We start from the raw sequence: 27,304 nt of genomic DNA, 5'->3' as shown, positions 1-27,304 counted from the left end.
GTTCTTGATTCCCCTCCTCTGGATAAAAGGTTCTGTGCATTCACCCTATCTATTCTCCCTCATGATTTTATACACCTCGAAAAGATCACCCCTCAACCTTTGGCATTCCAAGGAATAGTCCAAGCCTGCACAACATCTCCCTATAGTTCAGGTCCTCAAGTCCTGGCAACATCCTCGTAAATTTTCTTTGCACTCTATCCTGCTTAATGACATCCTTCCTATAGCAGAGTGACCAAAATGGAATACAATAATCCAAACAGGACCCCACCAACATCTTGTACAAATGTAATATAACATCCTAACTTCTATATTTAATACCCTGACTAATGAAGGCCAATGTACCGAAAGATTTCACCACCCTATCTATCGGTGATGCAACTTTTAGGGAACGATATACCTGCACTTATTGATCCCTCTGCTCTACAACACTCCCCAGGGCCCTGCCATTCTCCATGAAAGTGAATAGCTTGGATTGACATCCCAAAATGCAACACATCCCACTTATAAGCATCTTTTTTTAAAGGGAGAATCAAAGAAGCTGGATCATTGAAAGGCAGTTAACACTGAAGTCTGATTAAGAATGAAATGACTACGTTTAGACAGAGAAAAATAACGACAATAAAAAAAGTTAAAACTAACAAAAGTCTGAAAAAACGTGGAGACACAAGGGTCTGCAGACGTTGGAATCTGGAGTAAAAAAAGCAAAGTGCTGGATGAATTCAGCAGGCCAGGCGGCATCTGAGGGGTGGAATGGATGACATTTCAGGTCAGGGATCCTTGGTTCCTCCAGTACTTCATTTTTTTAACTGAAAAAGTGTGCTTGTGCTTACAAAATTACATAGTTCTTTGAGGATATAACAAATATGGTAAATAGAAAAAATGCAGTTTAAATAGGCTGCAGAAAAGCCCATGTCAAGGCACCAAACATGATATTCCAACAGAAGATTAAGTGGAATTGGAGTAGGGACAAGGATAGAAAACGGTTCTGAAGCCAAGTCTGACCAATGAAAATTTACCAAACCTGAAACACTGTGCCAGAATCAGGTCATCTGCGAATATTTTAGCACCAAGTTCCCCACAAACATATGGTGTGCTCAACAGGTGAGAAAATTACAAAATAGATCTTGATAGAATGGTCTAAAAAGGTATTGGGAATACTAAGTGGATTGTGTAGGAAACAACAAACAGATATTGATCAGAAGGGGAAGGCGAAATAGATCAAAAAAAGTATTATTTGTAATTTAAATGTGGGGTGATATACTTTTAGTTTAAAGTAACAATTCAATGAAAATTAAGGTAGACTGGATTATGGAAGAGTAAAATTGAGGTTAAAATAGAATATTAAAGCCGGGAAGATAAGATCAAGCAGAAGTCAATAGGAATTATAAACTTCATATAACAAGGTACAAGATGTTTAAAAAAGGTAATGATGAGCCCTTATCGATTTATGCATTTAAGGCCATCATGCATGGCGTTGAGTTTGGCATATGGGAACGGTATTATGATTTGAGATTCAAATTCACCAGGATGTTCAAGAGGCATCCTGGTGAATTTGATTGTGATTGCAGCACAGGAAGCTGAGGAGTGATCTTATTGAGGTGTACACGATCATGAGGGGCATGGATAAAATGAACACTCAACCTTCTTTCTAGAGTTGGGAAATCTAAAACGAGGGGATAGGCTTAAGGTGAGAGAGAAGAAATTCAAGACAGACCTCGAGGGCAACCTTTTCCACACATATGACTGTAAATTGATCAGAGTGTATGTAAGATTTAATCTTTAAAACAAACAAGTTAATAAAGGACAACTTTTCCCCACATCTTACTTTCACAGGCTTCTATTACAACCTCTCAAGGTGGTCCAAAAACCAATGTGAACCAGTATCTCTACTAGGGGAAGGAAACATAGAAAAAGTTACCCCTTTTACTTTTATTGAACCCTTACTTGGTAATTTTCTAATTGAGCACAGCCTAAAGAGAGGCCAGCACATGGGCAGGCTCAGGGGACAATTGCATTGCTAATTCAAATTCTACCATCCCACTGTGCTGCTTCAACACACTAGCTGAGCATTTTCCAACGCGAGAATCTGAAAGAATTCTCTCTGTACCTAATAGCGTACAATGCTAACAAGGAGGCAAAGAATAGAGACCAATTGTTTTTAAATTTGTAACACAGCACCTTGGATTTTGTGTTAGATTTAAAGAACATTTATTTTCAAAGGAAAACAAATGTTAAAATACAATGGACAATCCACTATTAAGAGCAATGTTGGTGGGCAATCAGGCTCAAAGGAAACAGGGGACATATTAAAAAAGTGATTCAGTGCAACTTTTACCTATTTTTTTAATGCAGTTCTCTACTGAGACTGCAGCACAGTTTTGTTACTCTGCAGCCTTCAAATACACTTGTTAAAAAGCAGGAAAGGATGTAATTGCATTGTTGTATGGAAGAAATTTGATAAAAGTTGGCATTCTTGCATTTTGGTCATGGCAACAATAGCTCTTTAACAAGATTCTCCAGTAATAATTAACACTCCCCCATTCTTGTGCAATTGTGTTAAAAATGTGAAATCCATTCTGCATGTATAGAAATTGAGAATTGTACATCAGCAACAAGAGATTTATACATCCAAGATCACCAAAACATTTTCCATGAAAATATTGATCCGAATTTTTTTTAAAGTGTGCAATTGAATTTTTTAAATGGCTTGTCTTTAGAAACCAAATCGAAAGATCTTCTTTATTGATGTACTTCAAAGTAGTAAAATTTGTTATTAATACTCCATATTTCTAAGCAGTTACATTTTGAGATACATTTTGAAACCTATCGTGCCAAGCAAATATATTAAAATTGATACACAGATGACCCGAAACCAGCAAATTTAGAATAGGAATGATGAATCCATCAGCACGAGTACAACAGAGCAGATGATAATATTTAGACTTCAGTTAATTTTGATTCCTCACTAGCCATTTGATTTGCTTTCTGTGAATATTGTCAATTATTGTATTGATTTGAGGCTTGCAACCCATACGTGCACATCAGCTATAAGGAGAGAAGTGTAAAAATCCATACCTTTGCAAACAACAAGTTTAGCTGTTTTCCAGATCCATGATAACCACCCTGGGAGAGGAAGAGTTTAACTTGTTCCTGGACCTGTTCCTCATCCAGGTGCCAACAGTTTTCATCATCTATGCTTGCTCCTGCTGTCGGGTCTGGGGCACCTTCATCCATTAAAGAATAATTTTAGTTTAATTTCAAATTAAGTTAAATTCTTATGTTAAAAGAAAAATAAATTATAATGACATGCAAAGACAGAATTAACCATTCCGATTCTATCAGTTAAACCTCAGAATGCTTTTTAACCCCAATTTCATAATGAAGACCAGAGCAAAATGATCTTGACTGCCTAGTTGGAAAACAAAAACCAATAATGGAAGAGAAAACATTACTTTTCTCTCTAAAGATTTTTTATTCCTGCACAAAAAGGACTGCCAACCAAAAAGGGAAGAAAGTAACAATCAGAACGAGGATATTGGAAAGTTGCCATAGAATCTGATACAAAATAATCGGTTTCAACATAAGTGTATTTATCACTGAACAATAACATAGGAAAAAGGCCTAAAATCAGGATCTGTTTTGGTATATTTTGAAAAGACTAATTATTATGATTAGATTCAGAGACAGTGCAGAAATAACCATACAGATGTGACAAAAAAAAAAATCAAGAATAAAAAGAGTTTAACCAAAAATGGATCCATGGGACATGGATTGGGCAGGTTTGGAAGGACATGGACCAAACGCAGGCAAGTGGGACTAGTGTAGCTGGAACATGTTGGCTGGTGTGGGCAAGTTGGGCCCAAGGGCCTGCTTCCACACTGTATCCTTCTATGACTCTAAAAATATAAAATATAATGGTTTAAGTATAACTGGCCAAAGAAAGGAAACACTGAAAGGAAGAAAAACTGAAAGGCAAAAAATAATTAGGAAGATGCAAGCGGAAGTGACATAAAACCTACATCTACAAGTCCATTAATTCAGCAGACTTGGTCGCAGAATCAGAGATTGAGCAGAGAAACAGGGCCTTCAGCGAACCAAGTCAGCACCAACAATTAACACTAATCACACATTTTTATTTTCCTCCCCATTCTCTTCATTTCCCCCCCGATTCTTCCTCTTAGGCACAATTTGCATTGGCCAATTAACCGCATTGGCTGTACAAACCATTTTATCAGAATAATGAAATAAAAGGCTATTGAAATGTTCCTCAGAGTGGTACGTCAATTCAAGAAAAATGTTAGCCAAGTGCTCAGTAAAAAAACAACAAAGACCTTCATTCATCAAGAACTTGCAGCTTGCTGAAACTTCCTGGAGAAATACTCCATCGGTTTCACTTGGGGGAAAGGGGAAATTGAGGAAAAGTAGCAGAGGTGAGGTGCATGGAGGGAGTATAGGTGAAGGGCCCCAAATGGAATGTGGGTGGAGATTGGGCAGTAGCTTGCAAGGTCAGAGGTGAGAGGGGTCGCTTTTCTGCACAGGTGATGCAAGTGAGGAGGCAGGGGGGAAAAATATATTTGGAAACATGCGTTAACATTATCAGCTAACATATAATATTAGGGGATTGGACACGTTGGAGACAGGAAACATGTTCCCAATGTTGGGGAAGTCCAGACCAGGGGCCACAGCTTAAGAATAAGGGGTAGGCCATTTAGAACGGAGACGAGGAAAAACTTTTTCAGTCAGAGAATTATAAATCTGTGGAATTCGCTGCCTCAGAAGGCAGTGGAGGCCAATTCTCTGGATGCTTTCAAGAGAGAGCTAGATAGAGCTCTTAAAGATTGCGGAGTCAGGGGTTATGGGGAGAAGGCAGAAACGGGGCACTGATTGTGAATGATCAGCCATGATCATATTGAATGACGGTGCTGGCTCGAAGGGCCGAATGGCCTACTCCTGCACCTATTGTCTATTCAGTAACCCTAAAAGCAGCAGGATAGGTCATAAATGGTTTTTTTTAAATCACATACTGTAAGCCATTCCATATTAGCAGAGGCATAGAATACAAGAGTAAGGAGATTATGCTGATAGTGTAACAAAAGTTAAATTTACAGCTCAACTAACATGTATAGCTCTGAACGTCGCATTATAGGAAAGATGTGATTGCACAAAAGGAAGTGATTTATGAGAGAATGCTGGGACTAGAATATTGCAGCTATGGGAAAGGATTTAATAAACTGGTGTCGTTTTCTTTGGAACAGAGATGGCGGAGGAAAGAATTAACTAAGGTACAAAAAAAATTAAGGGTCTAAAAAGAGTAAATAGGAAGGATCAATTTTCCTCAGTGAAAATGTTGTTTTTCTCAAAACAATATGGGGTATAAGTTTGAGGTCAGGGATGGGAATTAAATGTGTGAAAGGTTGGTGGAGTCAGAAATCCTCCTTACATTTAATAAGTGCCTGGACATGTACCTTAAGATCCAAAAACTACAGAGCTACAGCTGAGTCAGAGTCATATAGTAAGGAAAACGAGCGTTTTGACCCAAATCACCCATACCGACCTCGATGCCCCACCCAAGCTAGTCCCATGTGGCCCATAACTTTATCAACGCAATAATGAATGGCCTTGTGCGTTGTGCACTCTTTACGATCCATTCTATGAACATTAGACTCAGGAAGGGAGCACGTATAGTCAACTATTTATTTGTGGTAGGATCATCATGGATACTAGAAATGGTTTCACCCGTTCAAGCACAGACAGAATATGGCAGGAAATTGGATTTTAAAAAACTTAAACCACGGGACCAAGGCACTGGAAACTGGTGGACTAGGGAATAGGAAGAAAACAGGCAGTTCAATTGAACTGTCTTTATTTTAGCCACAAATGAGTGAAGGGCCTCTAACTGGGATGTTGCTGAGGAGAAGTTTTAAGAGGATAGATCTTCACAAAAGAACAGGGAGTTTTCCTGCATTCCTGGTAATATTTGAGTAGTTATTAATTCCTGTGAGGACCAGCAGGATAGGAAAACCGTTTAAATTTAATCAAACCAAATCTGGTAATGTACGGTTATGACAATTTTCAACTTCATTCAAGTCCTTATCCGTTTGTTAAAGGGAGCAGAGAATGTAGGACCCACTGGAGTAAGGGAGCAATGGTTTCAATCCAAACTACAGGAGGTTTTAGAGATATTTTCAGCCATTCTTCACATTTCATTGAGAATCATGAATAGTTTTGAACCACACAGAATCTATTGAACTAAAGGTATTTGTTTATGACTTTGCGACATTCCTTCTAGTTTTAAAATCCCACATGGATAATAACTATATATAGGTTTAAATCAATAGTATAGAAACATTTTTTATACAGTACAAATCTATGCCAAGTAAACTTGCAAAACTTACCATGTACTTGATTTATTTCTGAGTTCAGGGAAAGGATTTCATCTGCTAGTTTTTGTGCAGTAGGTAAAACTTCTGTATGATGCACGGTTATTAAATACTGAACAAATTTCTGCAATTGGTCTCTGTTCATCTGAAAAAGTGTCTCTGAAATGGGAAGATGCAATTTGACCTTATCTGGCTTGCGAATCCGGTACAGCGAGAGTGCTACAACATGCGCACAATAAAAGATGTCTTTGTTTCCGCAGCCACAGGTTACTGAGGTAATTTTGCAACGATCAAAGCTGATAGCAACATTGCAAACAGTTTCTGGTTCCGATTGCGTGGCAGGTTCTGTTACAGTACCACTTAAGTGGAAACCTACAAAGGAAAGAGGAAAGCATTTAGCAGCAAAGAAATAAACAAACTTGTCATCTTGCCAAACATCTCATCTGCATGCCAGACAGTGCAATTACAAAACCACATGGAGATACTCGTTGCCCTTTTATATTACAAACGATGTTAACAACTGAAGAACAGTCATGAAAGTGAATGAAAAATTACTGCTTTGTGCAAGAGATGCAAAGAGAGCTAATTACACCTAACCACATTTTATCCAAGACCAAGGGAGGGAGGGAAACTATCCACATAATCGCAATACTCAATAATTCTCAGCCGTTGTTTCCAGTCATCAAATTGCTCAAGTTCCTCAATCACTTCAGCCCATGGGAGATAAAGCTCAACAGGAGTTTGGGCTTGGCAGAAGTTATGTTTCTTTTACCCCATCCTTGGAAAAGAGGAGGAAATGTTCTTGTTGTACTGCCTGGCCTAATTTTTTACAAACCATGGAAGCACAATGTTGTGCTACGTGGTTTGGAAGCAAAGATTTGTTAAAATGTAACTTGGATCTTGAGCCAAAAACACCAGTTAATTATAAAAGATCCCAAGCAGGAAATCAAAACCTTGTTAGAAGGTCTAACACAAATGTTTAATCCTTTTACTAAAACAAAAGAAGTACAATACATAAGCAAAGAAATTTAAGAATAAAATCAGAAAACAGCTGCATTTAGAGATAATCAACCTTTCCCACCATTTATAATGGGAAACAAGGAAATGGCAGAAGTTAAACTAGTACTTTGGTCCCGTCTTCACTAAGGAAGACACAAACATTCTCCCAGAAATACTAGGGGACCGAGGGAGGAGGGTGGGAGGGAGGAACTGAAGGGAATCCACATTAGTCAGGAAATGGTGTTAGGTAAACTGTTGGGACTGACGGCAGATAAATTCCCAGGGCCTGATGACCTGCATCCCAGAGAACTTGAGGAGGTGCCCCTAGAAATCTTGGATGCATTGGTGATCATTTTCCAATGTTCTCTCGACTCTGGATTAGTTGTTGTGGACTGGAGGGTAGCCAATGTAACCACACTTTTTAAGAAAGGAGGGAGAGAGAAAACAGGGAATTATGGACCAGTTAGCCCAGCGGTAGTGGGAAAGATGCATGAGTCAATTGTTCAAGATGTTATAGCAGCGCATTTGGAAAGCAGTGATAGAATCGGTCAAAGTCAGCTTGGATTTATGTAGGGGAAATCATGCTTGATTAATCTTCTGGAATTTTTTGAGGATGTAACAAGTAGAATGGATAAGGGAGAGCCAGTGGATGTGGTGTATCTGGACTTTCAAAAAGCCTTTGACAAGGTCCCACACAAGAGATAGTGTGCAAAATTAGAGCACATGGTATTGGGGGTAGGGTATTGACATGGATAGAGAACTGGTTGGCAGACAGGAAGCAATGAGTAGGAATTAACGGGTCCTTTTCAGAATGGGAGGCAATGACCAAACCGCAAGGCTCAGTGCTGGGACCACAGTTATTTACAATATATATTCCAAGTTTGCAGATGACACAAAGCTGCGTGGCAGTGCGAGCTGTGAGGAGAATGCTATGAGACTGCAGGGTGACTTGGATAGGTTGGGTGAGTGTGCAGATGCATGGCAGATGCAGTATGTGGATAAATGTGAGCTTATCCACTTTGGTGGCTAGAACAGGAAGGCAGATTATTATCTGAATAGTGTCAGATTAGGGCAGTTGTATAGGGCCATGGTGAGACCACACCTGGGAGTATTGTGTGCAATTTTGGTCTCCTAATTTGAGGAAGTACATTATTGCTATTGAGGGAGTTCAGCGTAGGTTCACCAGGTTAATTCCTGGGATGGCGGGACTGACATATGATGAAAGAATGGGTCGACTGGGCTTGTTTTCACTGGAATTTAGGATGAGAGGGGATCTTTTAAAAATATATCAAATTCTTAAGGGATTGGACAGGCTAGATTCAGGAAAAATGTTCCCCATGTTGGGGGAGTCCAGAACCAGGGGTCACAGTTTAAGAATAAGTGGTAGGCCATTTAGGACTGAGATGAGGAAAAACTTGTTCACCCAAGGAGTTATGAATCTGCAGAATTCTCTGCCACAGAAGGCAGCGGAGGCCAATTCACTGGATGTTTTCAAGATTGATTTTAGATGATCAGCCATGATCATATTGAATGGCGGTGCTGGCTCGAAGGGCTGAATGACCTACTGCTGCACCTATTTTTTCTATGTTTCTATGTTTCAGCATTTTAGATTACTTGGCAGAGTAACTGGAAAACTGAAGGCTGATAAACCCCAAAACAATTGAAGCAAGTACAACCAAATTTATTGAGTAGTTTTCCATCTATGAAACAGTCAAGGGTATGTTAGCAAAAATAAAGGTAAACTGTTGGCTGCATTACACCTAGTTTTCAAAGGATTAAAGCCACATCTAGTTGCAATAGCTTAAATCTACCCTGACATATTAATCTTCTTGGCAATTCTGTAATACAGTAGGGATAATTAAAGCAGATCTGTACCAGAGAGCTCTGTAGCAAACAGCTGCTGAGATTTAACAAATGCAACTGCTGGAGCTACACATTATAGTGAATCAGCACAAATAAATGGCGAAAACAAGCACAAAATTCAAAGCATACCATTTGAAATTAAGTCATTATATTTTCATTAGTCAAAGAATTTTCCAGTTACAGCAATTTTGACTGAATATTAGGTCATAATGGTAAACTTAGGAATTGGCAGCATGTGTTCTCATCCAGCAGAAAGTAAAATCACTTTGCAAAAATTAGTTAGCAGTGACAAGACCAGGATCTGGATGTTTTCACTCATACTTCAAGCAAAGAATGCGTTACTGTTTTTTTTGAGAGCCAGGAAAAGGCGATATCAATGCCACTGATTTCAAGATTACTACCTTCCAAATTGATCATCAGTCTTTTCAATGTCCAGATAAGTCAGAAAAACTACAAGAGAACTACATTTAAAGACAGTGAATGTTAAGTGTATTATACGGCATCATTTTGTCCATATTTCTATATTTCCTTACAGCACAGGAGTCTGCCATTTGACCCATTTATTCTATGCAAGCATACGGAGCAAACCCAATACTCACTAATTTTCCCCGTAATCTATTTTCCCCCCACACTGCCAACAATTGCACTGACTGCCGACATTAGGGGCACTTTCCAGTTGTCAGTTTACCTCATGGTCAACCCATGTAGTCACAGGGAAATCATCAAGCACAGAGAGCTCAGAGTCCGGATTGAACCCAGATTACTGGAGCTGCGAGACCGTAGCAATACCTATCTGTCCAATCTGCCTCAGCATAAACTTACAGCCTCTGTGTAGGTCCCATGAGATACAGGTTCATGGCCTAACAGTGAAGTAAGACCGATTATTACTTCAAGTTACCGTAGTATCAGGAACTCAATTCAACGGCAATTACAATGATTTCTATTCCAATTCCCAGTTTCTACCATCTTAGATCCTAATAGCCATTTCAAGGAGATAAAGGGGAATCTACAACACAATGCTTAGAACAGCAACAAAAGTTTGGAGAGAAGCCAGGATTCCCAATTCACATGTGCTATGCAAAGGGAACAATAGGTACACGAAGCTGAACCGAAGCCAGGCTCAGGTAAAGCACCACCTGCATAAGCCTCCTCTATCCTTGTGCATTTTATAAAGGATCTCAGGCCCAAAATATTAACGTTTTCCTCTTTTCACGGAGGTTGCTTGATCCGCTGAAGTGTTTCCAGCATTTTCTGATTTTAGTTCCTCCACTGAAGATCTGTCCTGGGTCTAACATATTGATACACTTAAAGAAAGCTCATCAAAATCTCTACTACTTTAGATGATTGAGGAGTTCAGTAGGTGGCCAAATTTCTATCCAATGTCGGTAGGTGTATGGTAGAGAGTATAATGACTGGTTGCCTCAAGGGCCTGGTTTGGTAATGCAACAAAAGCTTTTCACTGTACCTCGGTACACATAATAAACTAAACTGAACTGTAACTCAAATGGCCAAGATCAGTTGGCTGCAGAGGTGGTAGACATTGCCCGATCCATCACAGATACTGACCTCTCCACCAATAACCCTTCTCAACCCGAAACATCATCTCTGGGAAAATCATTTGGATGCTGGAGACCCCTCAAATGAGAATGCACATCAGATGTGGCCTGCTGCAGCACGCAGAATTGGTGGAGGACATCGACAGCTTCGTCTGGCAAGGATGACCCCGTAACTCCGACCCTGTGCCACTCCCAGGACAACGGCCCTTTAAGGCTAGGTTAAGACTCTACATTCAAGAACATTGAACGTGAAGGCTGCAAGACAGCGTTGGAAATGTGGCAATTCATGTGTGCTGCCTCAGTGTAATCTACTATGCTTACACACTAACATTTAAGTATGATTGTGCTCATTTACAAGAAGATTTGTACTGAATTGTATGCAAAAAAAGGAATTTCACCTAGGTACATGTGACGATAAAGCAACATTCAACCACCTGTGCTACATTGGCTCGAGGCCTTCAATTATGCTGGTTGGCATAACATCAACATACGTGTAAGCACATACTGAATTCCAAATTAAACGCAAATTGCCCCAACGGCAGGTGATATATAGCCAAACTTCGCAAACTGCAAGTTTGATATTAATGGACCAGTTAAATAAACAGTATGGAATGAAAACAAAAAATACTGGAAATACTACAAACTCCAGGCAGCTTGATCTGTTGAGTATTTCCAGCATTTTCTGCTTGTTTTAAATTTGCAAATTTTCTTTTCCGTTTAGAATTTATTTCTGTCAAAAATGAGGCAAACAATGAAGCAAAACTCTAATTTTTCAAGCAGCCACTGATAGAAAATTAGCAAACCCACAGAAAGAAACAAAGGTTTGATACTCTGTCGATAACAATAGGAAGTTCTCCATCAACTGGAACCCCAGGCAAAACAAAACACAACTCAAATAGCAAAAGAAAATGTCTAATTAGGCAAAATATGACACTATAATTCAATCTCAAATATAGAAACAAACTTTTCCTGAGCCCAGGCATTAAACTGTTTAATCCACAGACCACAAAATGTTTCTGACAACTCAGCTGTTCATCTGAAACAAGTTACTCAAAAATAATATTGTTCCATTTACAAACCGCTGTACATCCAGTACTTGGCCCCTTAATCAAGCCTGCTTTACCATTTAACAAGATCTTGGCTGCTTTGATTGTAACCACAACTCTGCATTCCCACCTATCTGTGGCATTCGTGTTCCTCCTTGCTTGTCAACAATTGTTCTACCAGTCTTAAAACTAGGTGAAGAATGTATCCACTGCCCTTTAAGGAAGAGAGTTTCAGAGATTCACAATCCTCAATAGGAACTGCCTATTCTGCCTTAAACAGACAACCCTGTTTATAAATGGAGCCCCTGTTCTAGATTCTTCCTTGAGGAACCATTCTAGCCACATCATCCTGCGAGGACTGCTCAGGATTTGATGTTTGTCAAGTCTCTTATCATTCTTATAAAATTAGCTGTTCGGCATATTTCCAAAGGTCTTTCCTGGACCCAGCACACTGATGCAATTAAAAATAAAGCACATCAACTTCCTGAGAAGATTAAGGAGATTCAGAATGTCAGAGAGGATTCTCTTGAACTTCTACAGGTGTACAGTAGAGAGCATATTAACTGGTTGCATCATGGCCTGGTTCGGCAACTTGATCGCCCAGGAGCGGAAAAGACTGCAAAAAATTGTGAACACTGCCCAGTCCATCACCGGCTCCGACCTCCCCACCATCGAAGGGATTTATTGGAGTCTGCCTCAAAAAGGCAGCCAGCATCATCAGAGACCCACAACATCCTGGCCACACACTCATATCACCACTGCCATCGGGAAGAAGATAGTGGAGCCCGAAAACTGTAACGTCCAGGAACAGCATCTTCCCTCCAGCATCAGGCTATTAAACACTACAACCTCAAATAAACTCTGAACTACAATAGACTATTATTATTATTAGTTTTACACTGCTATTGTTTGTTGAGTATGTGTGTGTGCGCGTGTGTACTGAACAATTTTTTTCTCTTGTTTATCATACTGTTTACAGTGTACTATGATTACATATTCTGCTGTGCTGCAGCAAGTAAGAATTTCATTGTTCTATCTGGGACATATATGATAATAAAACACTTGACTTGATGCAAGCCTAGCCAGCCCTAATTTTCCACATTGTTGTAGCAATTTAAGAGAAACCCCAACAGTAATCAACACTTTCCAGTTACACTGTTGCATGTAACACATGTCATTGTATAGCTTCAGAAATTAACATCTCAGCGAGGTTTGGAGGGATACAGGCCAAACACGGACAGGTAGGACTAGTGTAGCTGGGACAAGTTGGCCGGTGTTTGCAAGTTCGGCCAAAGGCCCCGTTTCCACGCTGTTTCACTCTATGAAAGGAGTCAAGAATCAAGTGTCAATTTTTAATTGCAATATGTACCAGTAATTGAACAATAAAATTCTTACTTGGTGCAGCTTAACGTCCATTAATGCAATAAAACAATGATCAATAATACAATATGTGAATAAAGTAACACTAGATACACATAAGTGAAAACCAAAGTCCATAGTACAATCAAAAACACATAACCATAGAAGATCATAGTTGCCAAGGTGTTAATATTCTGTAATATTCAACAGCTTGACGGTTGTTGGGAAGAAGCTACTTTTGATCCTGGTGGTCATGGTTTTCAGGCTCTTGAACCTTCTTCCCAAAGGTTGGAGCTAGAGGAGGAAGTCTTGCATCAAATTACATAAGCACGAGCAGACATCCAGTTCTGAGTTTGATTGTAAATTCAGAGAGGATGAAAGTATTGAACGCCGAGCCGTAGTTGATGAACAACAGCCTGACGTACATGTTATTATTGACCAAGTGATGCAGAGCTGAGTGGAGAGCCAGCGAGATCCCCTGTTGATCTGTCATAGGTGAGATGTGGAGTCCAGGTCCTTACTAAGGCAGAAGTTACATCATAACCAACCGCTGAAAGTACTTAATCACCACAGATATTAGAACCACTGGTCATTAGTCATCAAGGCATGCTACCTAACTCCATGCAGTTGACCATAGTTGACAATATACACATTTAGAAAGACAGTAGAAGCTGGAGTAACTCGGTTGATCAAACAGCATCCCTGGAAAACATGGATAGGTGAAGTTTCGGGCCAAGACCCTTCTTCAGACTGAAGTCTGAGTCTTTAGAGTCTGAAGAAGAATGCCGGCCCAAAATGTCACCTATCCATGTTCTTCGGGGATGGTGCCTGATCTGCTGAGTCACTCCAGCATTTTGTGTCTTTCCTTGGTAAATCAGCATCCGTAGTTTCTTGATTCTTATACAAATGTGGGTACATTTCTGACAAGAGTTGAAATGGCTCTCGAGTGAAAACTATTTTTAGAACTTTTCTAGCTGCAGTTAATTCAGCCAAAACCAGTCCTCTGATCTCCACTTTGATGGCCTAAATTTAAACAGCCTTAAATCAAGTAGTCATTTTACCAAGATGAAAGCTTTTGGTTGTGGACTCTGCTGAGGAAGGTCTGATACAGATGAAATAACCATTTTTCCTCATACCAGCTGTTTGCAAGCTCTCTTCTGGTGTTGATTTTTCATGCCAGATTTACATTTCTTGCAAACCACATTGCAATATTCCATTACCTTCATCATACTGAAAGTCTCATCTCAGTTCATACAGTTTTAGTATTAAATGCTCCAATGGTTGCCTCCTGTCTCTCGTCCTTGCTGCAGTTACAAATCGAATCACAAGATTCAAGATGGCCGCGCCGTTGTGTTTGGCTGCCTGCCACTGTATGTTTCTTTTTTTTCCTAGTCAGATGTGCAGCACTTTGGTCAACGTGGGTTGTTTTTAAATGTGCTATACAAATAAATTGACTTGACTTGACTTGACTTGACAAGTATGAAGACAATATTTTATTTTTCAGGCACTTCAGTAAAGAGAGGAGGAGGAAATGTTATGTCCAATTCTAACTGACTGAGGTCTGATAGTCAAGAAGTTCAGAAGCCAGTTGCAGATAGAAGCCCCAAGGACAGTGTCTGGAAGTTTAAGAATAAGTTTATTATGTATTTGGGTGTTGAAGGTTGAGCTGTACACAATGAATAGCATCCTGATGGTGGTGTTCTGTTGTGGAGGTCACCCAGAGCTGAATGTAGTGCAAGAGCGATGACAATCTCCATAAACCTATTTTTTCTATTCATGAATTGTGGAGTGTTGATTGTCCAGGAAACTGTTGGCAAATGTGTGCCACATTTCAATGCACTAACCTTTCAATGCACTTCAGTATCACTGATGTTAGAGCTATTGAGCAGTAGTCATAGAAATATCAATCTATTTTCCTTGGGAAGTGGAACGAAGGTCTCTTTAAAGCAGATAGGGACAATTTAGGCTAAAGGTGTCAGCACAAAGTTATGATTAATTGTACAAGCAATGGGCCTCCTCCGGTGCCATAGTGAGGCCCACCGGAAATTGGAGGAACAACACCTCATATTTCACTTGGGCAGCCTACAGCCCAGCGGTATGATCATTGACTTCTCCAACTTTAGATAGTTCCTCTGTCCCTCTCTTCCCCTCCCCCTTCCCAGTTCTCCCACTGTCTTCCTGTCTCCACCTATATCCTTTCTTTGTCCCGCCCCCGTCATCAGTCTGAAGAAGGGTCTCGACCCAAAACATCACCCATTTCCTCTCTCCTAGATGCTGCCTGACCTGCTGAGTTACTCCAGCATTTTGTGATACCTAATGATAACACATATAGGGCATACTAAAAATTGATTATTTTTTCTCCAATCTCACATCTATTAAAAGTTTCCCGGTTAGACACGAGAATATCCTGTTGGATGTTTGCACTCATGCCATTGTCGGGTGGCTAAGCAGGACGTGCGTAAAGGTGGTTGCGGGGCAGCTTCAAGTTTATTTTCCTTTCTCAACTCTTTCTACTTCTCAGCTCAGATAAAGGATGGAGCAGGAGCTGCCTGTTCAACGCTCAAACAACTGAAGGGGAGATTGTAAGGTATTTAAAAGATCCTGAACCACAATAATATATTATAATATATTCCTTTATTCGTCCCACACTGGGGAAATTTACAGTTACAGCAGCAAAGTGGATAGCAAGAGATCATTCATTATAAATAAAAGTAAAGACAAGGATAAATTGTCATCAGTTTTCTGTGTATTCTTATATGTTACCGTTGACCTGTCTGCTGGGAGCAGTGCTGGTTGTGCAGTCTCACAGCAACGGGAAGAATGGACCTCCTATATCTCTCCTTCACGCACTTGGGGTGAAGGAGTCTGTCACTGAAGGAGCTACTCAGTGCAGTGACAGTGTCCTGCATGGGGTGGGAGTCGTTGTCCAGCAGCGATGTTAACTTTGCCATCACCCCCCTCTCTCCCACCACCTGCACTGAGTCGAGGGGGCAACCCAGGACAGCGCTGGCCTTCCTGACCAGCTTGTCGAGTCTCTTCCCTTCCGCCGCTGAGATGCTGCTGCTCTAGCAGACCACGCCATAGAAAATGGCTGATGCAACCACCGTGTTGTAGAAGGTCCTTAGGCGTGCCCCCTGCACTCCAAAGGACCCGAGTCTCCTTAGCAGATAAAGTCTGCTCTGGCCCTTTCTGTATATTGGGGATGCCCAAAAGACAGAATCAAAATTAAGGACATTTAACATGTGCAATCATTGTGATTGACCAGTCATGACCATATGTGATAGTTGCCCTCCTGTCAGCAACCACAAGTAGTTAGTGTGGATACTTGAATTAAACAACTTTGCATACGAATCACAAGATCATTGAATGACTCCATGTAAACAGCTACTGCGTTATGATATCTTATGATGCACCAAACATCTCAAAGCTCCAACCATTGAGAAACCATAACACACAATTTGAAGAGACTGACATTCACAGTACAGCGAATGCCAAGTTATAATCATGGACGCAGGAGGAGTTGGCATTCTATTTTATTACATAGCATTGCAGTGAAGTCCACGACTGTGCGTACATGCAAGCATTTAGCAGAAGTCAAAGACAAAGAAATCAAGGAGGACTTTGCTATTACTAGCTCAGCTTGGGTTTATTAGCCCATGCTAAAGTTCAACTGACAGTGCATTTATTAATTTAGCAACCAAATCAAAACAAAGTTTACATTTTTGAGAAACAGAAATTGCAACAGTGCTGGAACATCATTTGACCCAGTTCTTAATGTGTATTGTATCCACCTTCCCAATGCTCCTCAATTGTATGTACGTCATACAGGATCTGGGTCAAATATTCAGAAAAGCACTACTTGTGCTCAAAGTAACCTATCAGGTTGAGGTAAAATTCCAGTGAATAAGAAATAAAAATATTCAACTATGATATAGAAACATACTACATAGTGTTGATGTATCAGCACTGTTGATGGTATTAAGTTGTATTGTCACCTTTAATTTAAAGTCCAGCAGGCAAATATCTAAATCAGTGACAAGTAACGATTTATCCAGCTCAGTTCCAGGTGTATAGACAACCAAAAAAACATAAACAACGTCATGTAAATAACCTCCCCACTAAAAAGAGACAGAATGTCAAGTCTGAGGGACTGCAACATCCTGGGGAGTCATCTCTGGCCAAAAACCTAATTTGACCATCTATGTAAACTCTGAAGTTACAAGAACCTTGCAGTTAGTGATTCATCTCCCCAAAGCCTTTCAACAATTTACAAGTCACAAGATGGAATACTCTCCATCTGCTTGGATGAGTGCAGCCCTGATATCATTCAAGCAGGAGCCACATGGCAACATCAACAGGTCCCCCTCCAAGTCCTGTACCATCCTGACCTAGAACGACAGTGTCCTTAGACTACAGCATTAGTCTTCATCTCTGGAACTGAATCTGGGATCCCACCAGGTGCTGTGGGATTTATCTCATGCAAGCAGAGATTAGTTTAATCTGGCATCATGTTCAACACAGACATTGTGGGCCAAAAGGCCAGCTCCTGTGCTGTTCTATCTTCTAAGTTCTATCTTCATCAGAAGGTCTGCAAAGGTGATGCATTAGTGTTTAGTTTAGTTTATTATTGTCACATGTACTGAAATACAGTGAAATGAAAAGACTGCACACAATTATAACCAAGCTGTCCACAGTGTACAGACACAGGATAAAGAATATATCATTCAGTGCAAGATAAAGTCTGATTAAAGATATTTCAAAGGCCTCCCATGAAGGGACGTCAGGACCACATTCTAGTTGGAGAGAGGACGGTTCAGTTGCCTGATAACAGCTGGGAAGAAACTGTCCCTGATACTAACTCCTTTTCCAAACAGAAGGACAATAAATGCTGGCCTTGCTCTCATCCCATAAAAGAAATTAAGACTTCCTATAAATTTAAAATATACTATAAGATGGGATTGAATGGAATATTAAGCACTTTTGTGGGAGGTTTGAAGCAGAACCATTTCACTTATCATGATTACAACCAGTATTAAGTTACTTGCCATTATAAGTCAATAATATAATACCTGATGTCTTGACACTCACATTTTACAGAACCATGTGTTCACTTAATAGTTTATGCATAGGATGAAACTAGATTTAACCAAAAATCATTCACAAAACCACAATTATATCACTTCAAATGAGAAATTTAAAAACGTGCTTAGAGATTTTATTACAGAAGTTTTATTCCCATTCATGAATTACCAGTCCTTCTTCGTGTCCATCTTATATACAACAATTTTTTTTCAGTAAAGATGTACTTATTTTAAATGCAAGAGATGAGTTCTTAAACAAAATGTTTTTCAAATTAAATTCACAAAATTCTAAACAGAGGGGCAAAATTATTTCACATTGATTTTTCTCCTTCACTGAAGGGCAATTTGTGAAAACAGAAATCAGTTTAATCACTCGTAGAACCAATCCCTGTAAAATTGAGGAATAGGCATGGGAGAGTATGTCAAATCCATTTACTGCTAAAAAGCAATGACCTCTTTTACATAATAATTTAATCTGTTGAATTATAGCCAGAATAACTTCCTGTACCAGTAAATTAACCTTTCATATGTCCATTCAACGCCATCAAGTAATTTGAACAATAGTAGAACTGGCGTCCTTGTGAAAAGCAACCTACAATGAGACATCACCAAATCTATAACTTAAGGTTTGGTACGTGGGCTGACAACACCTATACCTGCTTATTGATACAATCACCTTGGATTTAAAAATATTGAAATCCTAGTATCAAAAGCATTATTTTTATGTTAAGCCTTTTATTCAGATTAAGAACAAAATTGAATAACTGGATGCATACTATTCTGATTCAGACCACTTGGCTAAAGAACTGAAGCAATGCATTCACGGTGGGTCTCAGTTATTGCAGCGAAATAATGTTTAATAACCATCTCCTGGGATTCCTGGGATGGCAGGACTTTCATATGAAGAAAGACTGGATAGACTCGGCTTGTACTCGCTAGAATTTAGAAGATTAAGGGGGGATCTTATAGAAACTTACAAAACTCTTAAGGGGTTGGACAGGCTAGATGCAGGAAGATTGTTCCCGATGTTGGGGAAGTCCAGAACAAGGGGTCACAGTTTAAGGATAAGGGGGAAGTCTTTTAGGACCGAGATGAGAACGTTTTTTTTCACAGAGAGTGGTGAATCTGTGGAAATCTCTGCCACAGAAGGTAGTTGAGGCCAGTTCATTGGCTATATTTAAGAGGGAGTTAGATGTGGCCCTTGTGGCTAAAGGGGGTATGGAGAGAAGGCAGGTACAGGATACTGAGTTGGATGATCAGCCATGCTCATATTGAATGGCGGTGCAGGCTCGAAGGGCCGAATGGCCTACTCCTGCACCTATTTTCTATGTTTCTATCTCCAGAGCAGGTTGTGGCTTAAAGAGAGTAAAAACGTTTGACTCACAAAGAGAAAAGGAAATATTAAAGCAGATGACCAAAAGCTTAATCAAAGAAATAGGTTTAAGTCAAAATATATTTAATTGTCATATGTACCAAAACAGAACAATGAAATTCGTTATTGCAGCAGCATAACAGGTCTGTAAACACAGTACTCAATAGGTAACAACATTTTTTTCAAATCAATAAATACAAAAATAATAGTGCAAAGCAAAACACAAACCCAACCCGTATAATTGGTATTTGTAGCGTTCAGTAGTCCGATGGTTGTTAGGAAGAAGTTGTTCCTGAACCTGGAAATCTTGGTATTCAGGCCCCTGTACCTTCTTCCAGATGGCAGGAGTGGGTCCTTGATGATGGTGGTGTGGATCCTTGATGATGTTGGCTACTTTTTTGAGGAAGCACCTCCTATAGATCCCTTCTATCAGCTTTCTGATGGAAGGTCATTGACCCAAGACATGAATACTGGTTCCTTATCTGTAGAAATTTAAACTGACCTATGTAGTATATCCAGCATTTAATATTTATTTCAGATATACAGTGATTTAAAAAAAAATTAAATAGGTTTAAAGAAAATTCGTAAGAGGAACAAGAGTCAGACACAAGGTTTAAAAGGGGATTTTCAGAACTAGGGGCCTTGTAACTTGAAGGCACGACTGCCCATTCATTGCATAGCATTTAAATTTGGAAGTAATCAAGAGGTCAGAATTGGAGGAGTGCAGCGAACCCAGGAAGGTTCTAGAGCAGGGAAAAGGTGAACAGACTAGGAGAAAGGCATGGAGAGTGGTGGCAATGCATAGAAGTTAAAAACTTTTTTCAAAAGATCGAGGTGTTACTTAAATGTCACCAATACAAATCTGCAAGCACAATGAGACTTTGTACGAATAAGACAAAATAAGCAGTTCTGACCCCAAAGAGCTGTAGATGTTAGCTTTTCACTGTACCTCGGTACATGTGACAATAAACTAAACTGAAGTCTGAACCGAACTTATAGGCAGCGGTGGACGATATATGATATAAAGCTCATCTCAGATCAAATTTGATAACTTGTTGTAGAAACCAAAACCTGAAACCAAAACCTGTCATTAGCAAATTCAATTTAGGATTGGAAATAAATTTCTTCATTCAGAAAAGTAGTTTGAAAACAGAAGTGGTACCACATTGAATGACTGGGACCTGATAAGACACCATTACAATAATGAATATATTCTGGACTGTGCTCCAGACCTATCTGCCTTCCAGAATACATTCACTATTCCAACGTTGTTTCATTAGGTCCATGTGAGAAGGATCAAGCCTAGGATTCAGAGGTGAAAATACTGGGCATTTTCAAGACCATCAAAGTCTACATCTAAAGAAAAAACAGAACATTGATAGATTTTTAAACTTTGAAACGGCTTAAGTAAAACAGTGCTAGGACCACACAGTTGTTAATCATGGTATACATTCATACTCACTTTAAGATAAATTATTGATTTTCTTCCCCAGATGAGGAAGGCAAAGCAAAGGTAGTGCCATCCTCATCTGCACAATTTGCCTATGCCTCGGTAATATTCCTTAATTGTTTGCTCAAGAATGATTACTAAAGATGTGAGGAATGACAGAATATGTTTGGGTAGTAACTAGATAAAAATATCCTTCGGTGGCTGGCAATAGACAATAGGTGCAGGAATAGGCCATTCAGCCCTTCGAGCCAGCACCGCCATTCATTGCGATCATGGCTGATCACTCTCAATCAGTACCCCGTTCCTGCCTTCTCCCCATACCCCCTAACTCCGCTATCCTTAAGAGCTCTATCCAGCTCTCTCTTGAAAGCATCCAACGAACTGGCCTCCACTGCCTTCTGAGGCAGAGAATTCCACACCTTCACCACCCTCTGACTGAAAAAGTTCTTCCTCATCTCCGTTCTAAATGGCCTACCCCTTATTCTTAAACTGTGGCCCCTTGTTCTGGACTCCCCCAACATTGGGAACATGTTATCTGCCTCTAATGTGTCCAATCCCCTAATTATCTTATATGTTTCAATAAGATCCCCCCTCATCCTTCTAAATTCCAGTGTATACAAGCCCAATCGCTCCAGCCTTTCAACATACGACAGTCCCGCCATTCCGGGAATTAACCTAGTGAACCTACGCTGCACGCCCTCCATAGCAAGAATATCCTTCCTCAAATTTGGAGACCAAAACTGCACACAGTACTCCAGGTGCGGTCTCACCAGGGCCCGGTACAACTGTAGAAGGACCTCTTTGCTCCCATTCTCAACTCCTCTTGTTACGAAGGCCAACATTCCATTGGCTTTCTTCACTGCCTGCTGTACCTGCATGCTTCCTTTCATTGACTGATGCACTAGGACACCCAGATCTCGTTGAACTCCCCCTCCTCCTAACTTGACACCATTCAGATAATAATCTGCCTTTCTATTCTTGCTTCCAAAGTGAATAACCTCACACTTATCTACATTAAACTGCATCTGCCATGTATCCGCCCACTCACACAACCTGTCCAAGTCACCCTGCAGCCTTATTGCATCTTCCTCACAATTCACACTACCCCCCAACTTAGTATCATCTGCAAATTTGCTAATGGTACTTTTAATCCCTTCGTCTAAGTCATTAATGTATATCGTAAATAGCTGGGGTCCCAGCACCGAACCTTGCGGTACCCCACTGGTCACTGCCTGCCATTCCGAAAGGGACCCATTTATCCCCACTCTTTGCTTTCTGTCTGTCAACCAATTTTCTATCCATGTCAGTACCCTACCCCCAATACCATGTGCCCTAATTTTGCCCACTAATCTCCTATGTGGGACCTTGTCGAAGTACAAGTCCCAAATCAATCTATTAGTGTGATTATACAACATTCATTCTTTAAAAATCATGATTCAGTGATGACAAATACAACATTCAAGTCTTTATTGCCAGCCAGAACTGAACTTAATGAATTGTTCAACAAACTGTGCATATAATCATGGCTGGGTACTGATAAATAACTTTTTTCCATCTATTGGAGCATGTACTGAATATTAAACCTTGCAGATTCAGCAGGATGTTGAGTCATCATTTAGTGAAACCCAACAAGTCAAACACTGACAAATTCATATGGTGGAGATTACCACTAAAGGGATCAATATAATAACACTATGATTTGTTTTGCTCCTTTTATTGTTATTATTGAACACCGAATAATGGCCAGGGCAAGATAAAACTTTAACATTCTTCTGATTAACATTAACTCAAAACAAAAAATGACCAGGAATTACTGGATTAATTGCCTAATTGTAATAAATAAAATGTATTGCCAAAAAGTTAAAAATTGTAATTAGAGCGATTAATACAGGAACTCCAAAGAAATTGTAAATCTATGGTGGTGTTTTCCATCTACAACTGTTTCAATGGGACCAATTAAGCTAAATTTACCCAATGAAAATATATGGACGTAATTTATTACCAAATTTAAAGTAATCTATTCAGGATTATATTTAGAAATTCAGAAAAAAAATAATGTAAAGTTGTGTACAATACAGCTCTGAATTTAAAGAGGAAATGCATTGGAATATTTTGGGTGTTCCCTTTGAATATCACAAATTCTAAATGAAAAATTGTTATTCAAAAATACAAACAGAAAATACTGGAACAATATTTAGCCAGCCAGACAACATCAGTGGAGAGAGAAAGCAAAATAGTTAAAATTTTAAGTGTGATGATTTTACATTCTGATGCTGCTTGCATTCCCTGTCCCCACTAACCTACTTGTTTCAGCTGCATCTGACTATGACAACGTTGGCAGATTATTGACCGTACAACACAGCTGGAAAGAAGATGGTGGCTTCATATCAAGGACACCTTCCACTTTGTTTGCTGGTAGTAAAAACGAGAAATACAGAGAAGATTTATGCCAATACTACCACTGAAGATTTATAACAGTTCCAGCACCTCAGTATAGACTTCCACTAGGTACTGCGACCCATAAGTATGAGCAGATTTTTATTCTACCATAATCTGATGTAGCCCAGCATATTCCTCATTCTACCGTTACCATCTCAGAAGTGGACCAAAACTGGACATCAAGTAAATCAGGAAAACCTACCAGTAGCAGAGGGTGGTGAAAACTAGCAATTCTTTACACTGAAGATAGACACAAAAAGCTGGGGTAACTCAGCGGGACAGGCAGCATCTCTGGAGAGAAGGAATGGGTGACGTTTCAGGTCGAGACCCTTCTTCAGACTGGTTAAGGATAAGGGAAACAAGAGATATAGACGGTGATGTGGGGGTGATAAAGGCCATTGTTAGCTGTCTGTTGGGTGAAAACGGGAAGCTAGTGCAACTTGGGAGCGGTAGGGATAGAGAGAGAAGGAATACCAGGGTACCTGAAGTGAGAGAAATCAATATTCATACCACTGGGCAGTAAGCTCCCCAAGCGAAATATGAGATGCTGTTCCTCCAATTTGCGTTTAGCCTCACTCTGACAATGGGGAAGATCTGGGACAGAAAGGTCTGCGTGGAAATGGGAAGGTGAATTCAAGTGTTTAGCAACCGGGAGATCAGGTAGGTTCAGGCAGACTGAGCAAAGGTGTTCAGCGAAACGATCGCCCAGTCTACGTTTGGTCTTGCCGATGTACAAGAGTCCACACTCACCAAGGACTGTGAAAAGAGGAAACACGAGATTAAATCAATGAACCCACTCATTGATATTATACTCTTTTCCCTTGCACAGCCAAATGTCCAGTGGGTCTGATATGCAGGTTTATTTTTCACACTTAACACACACAGTACAGATGGGCCTCCAGAATGGACATTTTGCTCAGACGCTGAAAAAACAGTTTAAAATTGTCATTTAAAGGAATTCACAAACTTTATTTAGCAAGTCCAGTACTTGCTAGATGTGGTGGATCCTTCTGGATATTGTACAGTAACATGGCCCCAGTCCCCCAACACACCCAAAACTTCAATCAGATGTGGAATTCCATTCTTCCGACTGTGACATGACACTTTTCCACCTCTAGGGTCCTCTCAGATGCACCCCACCCAAGCCCTGTGAAACAAGAGTAAAGGCGTTTGGGCACATTACACATTCATGTTAAATGTGCAAGGTGTGGTCTTCTGTGCCTTGGGCCTCATGCAATAGTATTATACAAAGTAAGTTCTCAGTCTAAACTTGTACCAGCCCGCCATGCAAAACATTCACTGAGCCTTTCCTCATGCAACAGAATTTCTCAGCTAAAGTACAACAAGAATCTTCAGTAAAGCAGCCAGGAAGCACTGGTCAATCCTTTGGGCTTTTAAATCACTATCCAGCAACTTCAGTTATCTCAAGAGTCGGAAGTGTTCAATTTCATAGGTACCAGCAAGGGACAATGAAATTCTTACTTGCTGCAGCAGGTAAGAATCAGGTGTTACCGCAATAACACATAGATAAATATAAAATAATCAATAATACAATGTTAACAACTGTATTAATAGGTACCCATAATAGTGCAAAACTGAAGTTCCCAGTGAAACCAATAGCACAGTCCATGCAAGATCATAGTTGTTGAGATAGCGTTTACTGTTGCGTGGTGTGCAGGAGCCTGATGGCTGTTGGGAAGAAGCCGTTCTTAATTTGGTCACCGTTTTGAGGCTCCTTTCTCTTCTTCCCCATGGTAGTAAAATGAGCACCTGACTAGGGTGGTGAGAGTCTTTGATGATATTGGTTGCACTTTTGAGGCAACACCTCATATAGGTCCCTTTGATGGTGGGAGGTCAGTACCTATGATGCACCGGGTGGTATCTGCTATCTGTAATCTCCTTCATTCCTGGGTGCCCGAGTTGGTGAACCAGACCATGGTGTAATCAGTCTGTATGGTCTCTACTGTACACTTACAGAAGTTTGATTGACATACCTCGATCTTTCTTTGTGATTGCATTAATGTGCTGGACCCAGGACAGATATGCATAACCAGGAACAAAGCTGTTTGACTCTCTCCATGGCCTTCTCATTGATCAAGGCAGGTTCAAGGAATCCTAAAGTCGACAATCAGCTACTTAGTCTTGCTAACATTGAAAGCAAAATGACACCATTCAGTCAGATTATCAATTTCCCTCCTATACTCAGATTTATCACTACCTGTTATTCATCCAACAATGTTGGCATCAACAGCAATTTTAAAGAAAGTGTTAAGAGGTGTGTTTGGATACAGCCATAGGTATTCAGAGAAATGAGCAGGGGTCTGAGCATACTGCCTCGAGTATTGGTGTTACTGAGGAGATTGTGTTGTTACCAATTCGCACTGATTGTGGTCTGCCGACGAGGAAGTTGAGGATCCAATTGCATAAAGATGAGCAGAGGTATTGTAGTCAGATGAAATAGCGCCGATGAAGAGTCTCAACCTGAAATGTCACCTATTTCTTTTCTCCAGAGATGCTGCCTGACCCGCTGAGTTACTTCAGCTTTGTGTCTCTGCACAATAGTAAGAGATTAATGATAAGTTTGGAGGGGAGATGAGGAAAAACCTTTTTCAGTCAGAGTTGTAAATCTGTGGAATTCACTGCCTCAGATGGCAGTGGAGGCCAATTCTCTGAATACATTCAAGAGAGAGCTAGATAGAGTTCTTAAGGATAGCGGAGTCAGGGGGTATGGGGAGAAGGCAGGGATGGGGTACTGATTGAGAATGATCAGCCATGATCACATTGAATGGTGGTGCTGGCTCGAAGGGCCAAATGGCCTACTCCTGCACCTATTGTCTATTGGGATGACTCATTGAACTGTAGTCTTGAACATCTTCCTGGTGTATGTGTTCTCATTGTCCAATTAATCAGTGCAGAGTGGAGACCCATGGATATCACATTCCCTTGTGATCTCTTGTGGTCATGGGTGAATTGTAATGTTCTTGGTCCTTGTGCCTACTCTCAAAGCACTTTTTTTTTCATCACCAAGGATGTTTGTACTACCGGTCGATAGTCATTGAGGCACTTCATTTTATTCTTCTTGGACACCAGTATCCTTAATTCCTTTTTAAAGTAGGTGGGAACCTCAGACGTTGGTAATAAGAGATTGAAGACATCTGCAAAAACTCCAACCAGTTGGTCAGTGCATGTTTTAAGAATAAGGCCAGGTACACCATCAGAGCCAGACGTTTTCCAAGGGTTCACACTTGACATCAGCCTCAGTGATGGAGATTACAATATCGTGTAAAGCTAGGGGTTCCGAATAGGCACATCGATGCAATTCTCGAAGGCTAGTCCGGGAGGGAAGCCTTGTTGTCTCTTGAGCTGCTGCTTGATTTCACCTTGTAGAGTGATGCCATGCAAGCCCTGCCACAGTGATGAATGTCCATCTCATCCTCCAGCTTAGATATTTGACAATACCAGCTTTTTAATTCCAAGTCGTGTACCTCGGGCACATGGATATGCAGGACATGAAGGGATATAGATCACATGCAGGCAGGTGAGATTAGTTTATCTTGGCATTATGTTTGGCACAAACTTTGTGTGTCAAAGGGGCTGTTCCAGTGCTGTACATTTCTATGTTCTAAGTAACTAATTGAATATAAATTCCCCCACTTCTATGGTGGTTTTAAAGTTGTGGCTGCTCATTAGACCAGGCGTCCGAACTACTAGTACAGTAGTTACCATTCTCTTCAGAGGCAATATCCAAAAATACAGGCC

At 40.2% G+C, this 27,304-nt stretch overlaps 1 protein-coding gene across 1 annotated transcript in view; it reads right to left on the bottom strand.

The window, feature by feature from the left end:
* The window catches only part of LOC144592619 (zinc finger SWIM domain-containing protein 6), a 177,655-nt gene that overhangs the window by 53,684 nt on the left and 96,667 nt on the right, over nt 1-27,304 (bottom strand). Inside the window, exons 2-3 of the mRNA XM_078397303.1 lie at nt 6,396-6,752; nt 3,076-3,224 (exon numbers count right to left, since the gene is read on the bottom strand). Of these exons, the coding sequence (XP_078253429.1) occupies nt 3,076-3,224; nt 6,396-6,752 (506 nt within the window). The remainder of the gene's footprint in view (nt 1-3,075; nt 3,225-6,395; nt 6,753-27,304) is intronic.

The sequence above is a fragment of the Rhinoraja longicauda genome, chromosome 1, assembly GCF_053455715.1.
Source record: "Rhinoraja longicauda isolate Sanriku21f chromosome 1, sRhiLon1.1, whole genome shotgun sequence".
Lineage (NCBI taxonomy): Eukaryota > Metazoa > Chordata > Chondrichthyes > Rajiformes > Arhynchobatidae > Rhinoraja > Rhinoraja longicauda.
The sequence above is the reverse complement of the archived record's forward strand: the minus strand, read 5'-3'. Positions and strand labels throughout refer to the sequence as shown.